The 12,416-nt window shown below is 32.1% G+C and overlaps 1 protein-coding gene across 1 annotated transcript; it reads left to right on the top strand.

The window, feature by feature from the left end:
* The first annotated feature begins 1,433 nt into the window (after positions 1-1,433).
* LOC143913645 (kelch-like protein 41) lies at positions 1,434-8,911 on the top strand. Its single transcript, XM_077433545.1, has 10 exons — positions 1,434-3,074; positions 3,147-3,286; positions 3,364-3,542; positions 5,254-5,448; positions 5,529-5,702; positions 5,766-5,918; positions 5,990-6,147; positions 8,104-8,326; positions 8,414-8,594; positions 8,685-8,911. The coding sequence occupies exons 1-10, from the start codon at positions 2,962-2,964 to the stop codon at positions 8,822-8,824; spliced, it is 1,656 nt and encodes a 551-aa protein (XP_077289671.1). The 5' UTR covers positions 1,434-2,961; the 3' UTR covers positions 8,825-8,911.
* The last annotated feature ends 3,505 nt before the right edge of the window (positions 8,912-12,416 follow it).

The following is a 12,416-nucleotide window of genomic DNA, read 5'->3' as shown; positions in this document are numbered from 1 at the left end:
TTTCTTACTCCCTTCTGTCCTTATCTTGGGTACCACTCAAAGAACTCTCTACTTTTGTACTTTTGACTTTTGATATGAACTGAACGACTACTTAGAGTGATTTGAACGCTGAAAAGTACTACAAATGAAAGATAAAATACCCGACTATAGATTCCAATATTCGTTTTGAACATGAAATTGACAGATTTTGAGATATGGACCGAACAACACCAAGATATAGAAAAATCGCGCGATTTAACAAACACATACATATATCTCCGAATCTCAAAAAATCATATCTCATCTCTGAACCAAAAAAAAACTAAAAAGACAGTTTTCTTGGTTTTCTTTTGTTAATGAGATATGAGCGTTTAAAAGCTACGCAATTTTTACAGATTTTTAGCTTTTGCAGTATTTAACTCAAAATCTAGGATTGCTGTGCCATAAGTGAGTATTAGAATCAATTTTCAGATGTTTTTTTCAATTAATTGTGATTTTTATTGCTTTAAAATACTTTTAATCAATTATATAGCTAATTTTGAAATTCAAAAATATATTTTTTTGTACATTATTTTTCTCAAGCTATTATGTTTTAATTGAACCAGTTTTATATTTTGCTATGTTTACAAGGACTGGTTTTCAATCTCAATATTTTTTTTATCTAAACGTACTAACTCGAGCGGTAAATACTGCAAAAGCCGAAATTCTATTAAAACTTTGCGTATTTTAAACGAGTGAAAACTAACAATCATTATCATATTTGAAAAACAAAAAACAAAAAATCACTGTCATATTTGAATTGAGTGGGTCAAATTTAGTAATTATTGATTAGTCTCCACTCCGGTAAGTTAAAAACGTGTTTTTTGTGTTTCTGAACACGTAATCAATAATCAAATTGTATTTAAACATCTCATCAAATCGTTAAGACCTTTTAGATCGCAATTTTAGATAATTGGTCTCTGAATTTTACTTTGAATTTCGATTGAAATCTAAGTATTTAAATATACTTTTATTTAATCTAATACAAGATAATCTGAATCGTGAAAATTGACAGTGTTTCGAATTGTAAAATTGATGCCTAAGAAAAGCCGATCATTCCAAAATCTACATATATATGTTATTTTTATATTAGTTATTTACATACATATGTGGTTTTTTCAATGTCAATGAAATCACCACAATAAAAACATATTTGTTTGTGATGAAAAACGGCATTCTTAACAATAAAAAACACGATTAACTGCCGATTGACTTTACTATAAAAATATGTGTGGTAGTTTAGCTTTAAAATTCATTCTTCGTCTTATTTATTATTGACATACATATGTTCACATGTATGTAATTAACTTTTAAAAATGAAATAACAAAGTGAAACCGACTAATAACAGGATAAGATAGGCTTATCTATCCCGACAGAGCATTGAATAACCAATGATCTTTATACTCGACCAGTCATCACTAGGATTCTATTCACTAGGTAAGTCCTTCTACACCAGAGAAATGTTATAAACTTATAATAATAGAACTGCCTTTACGAATAAATACATTGTTTCAATATTACGCGGTACGTCTCCATCACTACGATACAACGCACGGAATACAATCAGGGTCAACACATATTCACTAAAGAAATTAAAGTTTTATTTTGATATAGATTTATTTACAATTTGAGTATATGGTAGTTTTGGGTTTTGGTGGCCAATCCGTTTCTTTTCTCAATGGCGGATTATTATTATCCACTTTTTTGTATTTGTCTGTCCTTGGGAACTCTTAAATTAACGTGTAATGTCAACAAAAATATCCACAATATCAAATGAACGAGGTTCATATTAATTAAACTTAAATAATTGGTTATTAATATAATTGCGTATTCGGTGCCACCAAGAGAAATGTTTTTACATTTATTTAAAAATAATTTTTACATTTCTCTGGTGCCACCCCTGAAATTTTATGTAGAATGCGGGCGATCGACATGACACTGCCGACAAAACTGTCAAACTACGATGTTAATAGAATAATATGTTACTTAAATGAGCACATATTTCTATACTAGAACGTAACATACATATATTGCATTTTTTTTACTGTACCGACCAGAGAAATGTTATAATAATAGAAGTGCCTTTACCAATGCTTTGCTTGTATCAATAATAAGTGTGACGTCTCCATAACTACGCTACAATGCATGGAATATAATCAGGGTCATCACATATTAACTATAGAAATTAAAGTTTTATTTTGATATAGATTTATTTACAATTTGAATATATGGTGGTGTTGTGCGTTGGTGGCCAATCCGTTTCTTTTCTCAGTTGGCGGATTATTTTTATCCACTTTTTTTTTATTTGTCTGTCCTTGGGAAATGTTAAATTAACGTGTAATGTATAGTTTCAACAAAAATATGTATAATATAAAATGAACGATGTTTATATAAATTAAACTTAAATAATTGGTTATTAATATAATTGAGTATTCGGCGCCACAAAGAGAAATGTTTTTACATTTATTTAAAAATAATTTTTACATTTCTCTGGTGCCACCCCTGAAATTTTATGTAGAATGCGGGCGATCGACATGACACTGCCGACAAAACTGTCATACTACGATGTTAATAGAATAATATGTTACTTAAATGAGCAATTTACTTATAAAAATGTATCCCATGTTGTTTATTGTGTGTTTTTGAATGCATTGTGCAATTTTTAACGATGCACTTGCCCATACCATACCGAATAATATAAACAAAGTTTTTATCGGACATTGTATGTACGTCGATCACCAAGCATCAAATACGACTGATGCTAAAATTATTTAGGAATGTCTGTGGACAATCCTCACTTGACAACAATATAACGCCTAAAGCCACTTCTATTATTTTAACATTTTTCTGTTCTACACATAATATAATTCATATTGAACCTGTCCAATTGCAATTTGTAATCCTTTTATTAAGAAAAACATTAAAAATAACTAATAAACAAGATGATAGAAGTGAAGGCAAAGCCAGGTTTTGCAACAAAACGACTCGAACATTTATATGATGCTATGAGGAATGAAAAACACGTCGATTTGTTTTTCATTGTTCGCAACAAAAGGTATGCGTATTCGATATCAAAAATAACTTAAATTAAAAGTGTTAATTCTATTGTACATTCTTACTATTGCAGTTTCTATGCACATATGATAGTGCTTTCGGCGTGCAGCGAATTTTTCACGAAGAACATGTACAAGTTGAGTGAAACTTTTTCTGATTTCGAGTACCCAATTATTGAGGCAATGTTGAAGTATTGCTACACTGGAAAAATAAGTATAATTCGAAGAAAAAAAACAATTGATTCGTTACTTTTATTCTCTTGTTTAATATTTACAAAAAAAAACATTCAGATATCGACGACAAGGACTATGGAAAATTCATAGAACTAGCTGACAAACTCGAAATTAAAAATATAGCCCCTCGATACAAAACGATCGATCAAAAAAATTGTTTGGAAGTTTTGAGTCTATCAGATGATCCGACGTCGAGAGCAAAAGCTATGAAGCTAACCATCGACAAGTTCAAGACTGTAAGTGTTTGTTATATACATTTTTTTTATTTTATTTTACATAGATATACACCAGGAAGGCCTAATAGGTAGACCCCAATGCGCCTTCCTAGACAATTAATTACAAACATTGCAGTGTTTTTTATTACAAAAATCGCTGTATTTTGATAGACTGAAGACTACGAAATTAACAAATAATTAATTAATTAATTACAAAATTAATCCATTGAGACATCTATGGATTTAGATTTTGTAAATATTTTTTACAAATTATACACAATAAATACAGAAGATTTGTGACAACAGGAAAGATGATATTTTGCCAATTTTTTAGGAACCGTTTCAATCAACTAATCCATAGAGACATGAATGGATCAAGACTTGTAAATACATTTTTTTCGTATTGTATAGGTACATAAATCAAATTCGGAGATTTGTGATATAGCGAGTAGGATTGTTTTTGCCAATTTGATGGATAAACCGTTTCCACAATGAAATCAGATAAATTGGCAAACTCTGATAGTAAAAGATCGGCTTGGAGTCACAAATATCCAAGTCTGACCAGCAGTATTAAATATTAGCACTGGATCGAACCCGGTAGCCTCTCGGTGCTAAACATAAACGCAACCACCGAGCCATACTGCTGGCTACATATAATTTTATTTTATTTATTTTTTTATTTTACATACATAGATATATGTACATATACCAGGAAGGCTTGACAGGAACACCCCGATGCGCCACCAAGAGAAAAGTTTTCACATTTATTAAAAAATATTTTTTACATTTCTCTGGCGCCACCCCTGAAATTTTATGTAGAAGGCGGACGATCGCCATGACACTTTTAAAAACTGTCAAACTACGATGTTAATTGAATAATACGTTAATTAAATGATCAATTTACTCATAAAAATGTATCCCATGTTGTTTATTGTGTGTTTTTTAATGCATTGTGCAATTTTTAACGATGCACTTGCCTTCCTGGACAATTAATTACAAACAATGCAGCATTTTTATTACATAAATCGCTGTATTTAGGGAAGTTGAAGAACACGACATTAACAATTAATTAAATTAATCAAAGAATTAATCCATTGAGACATCTATGGATTTTAGACTTGTAAATAAATTTTTACAAGTTTTTCATACATAATACAGAAGATTTGTGACAACAGGTAGGTTGTAAGTAGGTAGATTTTTTTTTCAATTTTAAGGAATCGTTTCAACAATGATCAGAAAAAAATGTCAAACTCTGATAAGAAACGATCGACTTGGACTCACAAACACCCAAGTCTGACCAGCAGTATAGCGGGCTCGAACCCACTCGGTACTAAACATACATGCTACCACTGAGCCATACTGCTGGCTAATATATTGTTACAAGCATTTCTTATACAATGCGAATTCATACAAACATCATCCACAGTGACATCTATGGATAAATTCTCGCAGCGTTTTATTATAGAAATTTGTGAATCTCAAGACGCTGAATAACTTGAGATTTGCAAGAGAGATTGGAATTGAGATGCCAATTTACAGGAATCGTTTCAATGAAAATCAGAAAAATTGATTGGAAACTCTGATAGGAATCGATCGACCTGGAGTCACAAACCAATGTCTGGCCAACAGCCACTAGTTGGAATCGAACCGCGACCACTCTGCTCGGAAGCATAACATACTATCCACTAGTCCACGCTGCTGGTTTCTGCTTCATCTATTTCATCTGTTTCAGTTGCACAAAACGCCAAAGTTCCTGAAACTACCTGCTTCCGCCTTAGCCGAGATCTTGAAATCGGATAAATTGAATGCGTCGGTCAATGACGTCTTTAATTCTGTAAAATTGTGGGTGAATTCAGATGAAATGAACCGTAGAAGTGAATTGGCGGAACTGATGACTTTTGTAAAGTTGACGCTGCTCTCGACTGAGGTATTTGCAAAATATTCCAAAATTATATATTAGATTGAACGAAATCTCATATTCAATCGAATCATTCGAAATTCTTTTAGTTTGTCGTCACGGAATTTGTGGACTTTTGTTTATCCTATCCCGAGTGCAATGAGATTCTTCAACAGACGTTGCAATCAATTTTACCAAATTGTCAACGTTCAATTCAAATTGAGTCAGATGTCACAATGAATGTAAAAATAGCATTTGTCGGATCAGAAAATACGAGTATTGATGTAAGCTATCACAAATATTTGATTTTGCGATCAATTTAATTCATTCATTGCATATTTTTTCAGACGGCTAATACCATCGATATTTACAATGATAGAAACAAATGTTGGTCTTTAAGTAGGAATTTTAGATTCGACAGGACCAACTTTCAATCTGTTCTCGTCGACGACGACTGGATGATGATCATCGGCGGATTAACATCTAAAGCAGTCACTTTGGTAACGTTGCGTTGAAGTTTTGGATTATTTTCTTTGATTACTTTGATTAGAATTAGTTTGATTCTTCTCAGGTAGACTACGTTGATTTGAAGACCGGTCAGAAACATCCATTGAAACCATTAAATCAAGCACGATACCACTTCTCAGCAGTGACAGTTCGTCGTGTTTCATCCACTGATGTATACGCTATCGGGGGCTATAATTCAAACGTACTTTCATCGATGGAAAGGTGATTTTAAAATAAGAGAAAAATCTCATTTCAATCTTGTGTTTCAGTCGATTTATATTGATCTAGGGCTTCCAAGCCGGTTTAAAACGAAAAACCGGCTTTTTTTACTCGATCGACCGGTTTTTTTCCTCAAAAATAACAATTATGAATTTCAAATTTCTATGAAAGATCAAAATATAATACATGTGTATATCTAAACCCTCTTAGGTAATAGGCGTATATTTCTTTGAACAACAAAAAAAGGTACAGCACTTTCTTTGATATTTAGTAATGGACGAAGACCAGGTCATAAACCAATAAAATATTATTGAAAGTAGTTTCAATGACTTTCACAAGTTCAGGTATAAAAGTATAGAAAACATTATTATCACAAAACCTTGTACTTGACAACGAAAAAAAAAGTAGTCGTAAACTCGAATGCTTTATGGCAAAATGCATGGAAATTTCCGAAATGTAATTGATTTTTCTTCGAAGGAATTGGAAGCCTTTTAAATTTTGAGGCCACATACCTACTTTTTATTATGGTTTTAAAATGTTTGTGATATGCCGTTTCTAATGAATTCGTTTCCGAAATTTGCAACAGTTTGACAAGCTTTTGGATTTTTAAGCTAAAACAGATGCGTATAAATAACTTTGAAAGATGGAAATATTTCAACGTTGAACGCAACCTCAGAGCGAAACTCAGCAGTGCTCTTAATATCTATTCACGATTCCACAATTATAGTTTTTCTGCGAGGTTTTTAACAATATATTCGAAACAATCAACTTCGTAAGCTTTTTCTGAAAATTCTAAGGGGTGAATGTCATCTTCCTGAAGTTCTGTGTAATATTAAAGTTTGGGTACCTGGGATACTGAAAGAATCTCGCTCCATAACTCTATTTCTGCCAATTCGGGCCAGAACTAATGTGCTTGATGACTCACCCCTTTCAAGAGCCATTCTATTACTTAACTTGCTTTCTGGGAGCCTTGATGTTTTTACTGCATCATACAGTTCTACTGTATGATGTTACTGCGTCAGGCAGCATATTTTAAATGGCTTCTAGCTTCATATATGTATGTATATATAAATTTATATATATATATATATATATATATATATATATATATATATATATATATATATATATATATATATATATATATATATATATATATATATATATATATATATATATATATATATATATATATATATATATATATATATATATATATATATATATATATATATATATGTATATATATATATATATATATATATATAAACATATATGAATAGTTTATCTTTATTAATGTGTTTATGTGTATATGCATGTATAATGTGTGTATGTATATAGATGTTTGTATTTGTATGGGTATGTATGTATATGTATGTATATGTATATATATATGTATGTGTATATGTGTATGTATGTATGTGTATATATGTTTATTTGCATATTTATGTATGTATGTATGTGTATTTGTGTATGCGTGTAAGTATTTGTGTATATATGGATAATGTATGTATATGTTTATATAATTGTCTTTGGCCAGGAAGGCGCATTGGGTTTACCTGCTAGGCCTTCCTGGTATAAATTAATAAAAAATAAAATAAAATAAAATTTGTGCGTATTAAGGATCTGCCATTTTACGGCTGTGATATATAATACAAATTGTATTATTTGTAATATTGGTAATAATAATAAACCTATAATATTGATCTTATGAAAGGTCATAATGTTTATAACTCAATTTAATTTATAAAAAACTCTTTTTTTCCATAATATTATGTATATTTACATTTTTTTTTCGAAATAAAATTTTAAACTTAAAAATAATCTTAATTTTCTGAAACCGGTGAAAGCCGGCCAACCGGCTTTTTATTTGTAAAAAAAACGAAAACCGACTTTTTCTTTTGGGCGGTGTTTTAGAACCCCTAATATTGATAGTATCGTTATATTGATTTGGAATAGGTGGAATAGCAAAACACAGAATTGGGACACGAGCGTTGCTCCATTGTTGCTGGCTGTGTATTGGCCTAGTGCCTCTGTCATCGATGGCAGAATCTACCTAACAGGTGGAGAATTAAATAATAATGGGTTATGGAAATCCGTCGATGAAGTCCAAATGTACTCGGTAGAGTCCAATTGTTGGTCTTATCGCGCTCCGATGATTCAGAGAAGACATGCTCATTCGGTTAGTATCTATTGTTAATTATATCCATTGATGACAGCCATGAGTGCTAAAAATTAGACAAATTTTGATTCAACCACATACTTTCAGAGCATTGCCGTCAGTGGAAAACTTTTTGTCGCTGGTGGTTATGTTAGAGATACAGCCACTAGATTAGACAGTGTAGAAAGCTATAGTCCCGATGCCAATCTGTGGACAGCTTATTGTAAATTACCAAATCCTACTTATGGAATTAGTCTGTGTTTATTCCGAAACGTGTTGCTTTGCATGGGTGAGTTTTTTTGTTATGTAACTAAGTATGATTTTCTATTTCCACGACGATTAGTTGAGCTGTAAGCTGTTTTTATTGTTTAATTTTCAGGTGGAGAAGATGAAAATGGTATAGCGAGCAATGTTTGGGAATATGACGACCTAAACAAAACATGGAAAACTTTCAAAAGTCTCAGCAAAGGAAGATCTGTAGCAAATGCACTCGTCATACCGCATGATTCCATTATTTGATCTTGCGTGGAAAATTGACTAAAATTCTAATTCAAAATGTAAATTAATGAAGTGTACATTTGAATAAAATGCAAATTTTTTAATATTATATTATTTTTTAATTATTTGTTTATTACATAATTATAATTAAAAAGAAAAATACCGAAATCTATTTAACGTTTCCTTGATGAGTCTATCGTGGGAAATCCAAAATTTTAACTTTTCGCTTCGGCTTGTATTATATAATACATACGTAAATACATTCGTAGATATATATTACTACCAAAAATCAATTGAATATTCCAACTAAAAATAAAAATAAAATAAGAAACCATTTATAATTTCTTTAAGTATTTAATGTCATTTATTTTTTCATTATTTCACAATGAAACAATATTTTCAAATGCTCAGTTCCTTAAATAATAAATGTTTAAATATAAACGCAAATTCAGTCATCATTCATATATGTATGTATGCACTGGTAGCAAGTGTCGACAAGTGTTTTACTGGCCACCTGCGGGTGCATCAGGCTGAGCTGGAGCATCAGGTTGGGCTGGAGCATCAGGCTGAGCTGGAGCGTCTGGTTGGGCTGGAGCATCAGGTTGAGCTGGTGCATCGGGAGCAGCTGGTGCATCGGGTTGAGCTGGTGCATCGGGAGCAGCTGGTGCATCGGGCTGTGCTGGTGCATCAGGTTGAGCTGGAGCATCTGGAGCTGCTGGGGCATCAGGTTGGGCTGGTGCATCAGGAGCTGCTGGGGCATCAGGCTGAGCTGGAGCATCAGGTTGAGCTGGTGCGTCAGGAGCTGCTGGTGCATCTGGGGCAGCTGGTGCTGCTGGAGGAGCTGGAGCAGCTGGTGGTGCCATTTGTGGTGATCTGGCAATTCTCAAAGATGATACAAGCATATCATCTGAAAAAATATAATAAAAAAGGCATAAAGTCCTCTCTCTTTAAAAGGAATGGAAAACACTAAAAAAAAATATTGTTTGCAAATATTACAAATATAAATATAATAATGGTGAAGTTTTATAAATTAAATAAGGAAACTTGCCGTGATTGAATAGTCCAATGCAAAGGAGGGATAGAACCAAAAACTTGAACATGTTTAGGCTTTGTTGTTTTCTTCGATTGTTGTTTACTACTTCTGTAACCTGACTGATGTATTTTACAAGAGTACGAGGCTATTTATACTATTTCTGGACATTCGTGTCTATTATTTAAATTATGCATAGGAAATAGCTTCTTTTTATCCTTTAAGTATGCATGTATGTAGATATCTAGAGCTCATTAGTGCGGTACCAGTTTTTTGATGCAAAATATTTTAAACTTACTGTATATTAGCAATGTTGCTCAATGATTATTGTCTTGTATACTAAATACATATGTACATAAATTTATTCATTAAAAGTTTATCGATGCGTTTTCAGCTCTTATTTTGCCATCCACTGCTAGGTGAAAGCCTTTCCAACTCTACATAATTCCTATCTTCATTTCAACAGTCATCAACTTTATCAGTCCAGCATACGCTCTTCTATATACATTATCTTGGATATCATACTAATATTTGCTTTCTCTATCTATCATCCATTAGTCTGGGTAATTTTCCCTCCTACTGCTTCTTAAAGTTTGTTACTAGCTCAGCTACTTATTACTGCTACATTGATCCTACTTCGTCTCCATGTGTCTCTGTTTCGATCTCTTTTTGTTATTCAAATCGTACATTTTTCCATAATTCTCTGTGTAAGCCTGATTTAATGAAATATCATAGATACTTTCTGAATTTAGAATGCATTTTCACATCTTATTTTTCCATCCACTGCTAGATGAAAACATTTCCAATATTGTAATATACATATCACATGTCATTCCTGCTTATCTTCACTTTCACCTTCATCAACTTTATTCAACATATTTTCTTCAGACCATCAGTCCATCGTCCACTTTTCTATATGATCTTGGATTGCATACTAATATTTCTTTTCTCCATCAATTAGTCTAGGTAAATGTCCCATCTACTACTCAGTACCTTCTGGTAAATATACCTTTTACTAGCTTAGCTACCTTGTATCTTACTTCTCATCCATGTATTTTTATTTTGATATCTTCTTGTTATTGAAGCACCTTTCAACGCTTCTCTGTGTATACCTGATTTTTTGAAATACCATACATATGTACTTCCTCAATTTATAATGCACGTCTTATTTTGCTATTCACTGCTGGATGAAAGCCTTTCCAATAATGTAATATACATATCATATGTCATTCTTGCTTATCTTCACTTCAACCTTCATCAACCTTATTCCGCATATTTTCTTCAGACCATCAGTTCATCAGTTCATCGTCCACTCTTCTAAACGATCTTGGATTACATACTAATATTTCCTTTCTCCATCTGTTAGTCGGGGTAAATTTCCCTTTTACTACTCAGTATCTATGTAAATCTGTTACCTTGATCTTACTTTCATGTACATATATCTCTTTCAATATATTTTTGTTATTCAAATCATACACCTTTCCACACTTATCTGTGTATACCCGATTTTGTGAATTACCATACACTATCATTCATAAGTCATCACTGGAAAAACTTATTGATCAAAATATTATTTTTATGAACAGATTTATATATCAGTGTATCTGAAGTATTACTGGCACATGTGACCCTACATTAAATCTATGTACATACACAGTTTATCGTATCATGTGGTGAAGAGTAATGTTTCAGACTAAATCTTTTTGATCCTTTTGGCATAACGCGTATATGAAATTTCATAAATGTGTATATACTCGTATGTACATCAACTTTAGTCTTCTTTATTGTATATGAAGCTTAAAACAAGATAATTTTCGAATGTCTTCAAAACTACATACATAAAGTGCTATATTATAATTTATTTAAAAGCGCATTATTGACATAAACGATAAAGACTATGTACTTAACGACCCAATTGAATTTCTTCGAAGCCATAAAACAATTCCTCGCCATTTTTAGACAATTCATTTTAACATTGCACTGTGATAAAATGCACGCATCGTTTAGCGATTAACTTGACAAGTTCCCATTTAAAATATTCCACACACGAACTCTACATTTCCAGCAAAAAACTATATAAGTCGAGAACCTAAACGCCATTATCGCATTTCACCAATAATATACGACATTCTACAAGCGAACTTCTCGCCAGATAATAATGAAGAACGCACTCTTTGAACTACTTCTACTACTGGTGGTTATCGGTAAATAAATAAATAAATTTTAAAAAAATCACCCATATTAGTAGTGTCCTATATAATACACTTCTGCATCATTTCCACGATTAAAACCACATTTTGCATACATTCAAAGTTAAATTAGTAACCAATTTCGGTATCAATAATGGTCTCGCGTTATTTATGTAGTCAGAGTGGGTCAACTGCGTTGTTCGCATTTCAAAATGCTTATCAAACATTTTTCAACCTGAAAATATCCTGTCATAAGTGTATGCAAATGTTTTAAAAGCGCATGCACTTTGCAACTATTGCCACAACTGCATAATCATGGTGTGGCAAACGTACGTTTGGTTTTTGGCCCTCTGCTTGATCCCTGTGGTCACTCCTCAATCCAGATCAGCTCAAA

Source organism: Arctopsyche grandis, chromosome 6 (genome assembly GCF_051622035.1).
Source record: "Arctopsyche grandis isolate Sample6627 chromosome 6, ASM5162203v2, whole genome shotgun sequence".
Taxonomy (NCBI): domain Eukaryota; kingdom Metazoa; phylum Arthropoda; class Insecta; order Trichoptera; family Hydropsychidae; genus Arctopsyche; species Arctopsyche grandis.
This window is presented reverse-complemented; position numbering and strand designations above follow the sequence as displayed.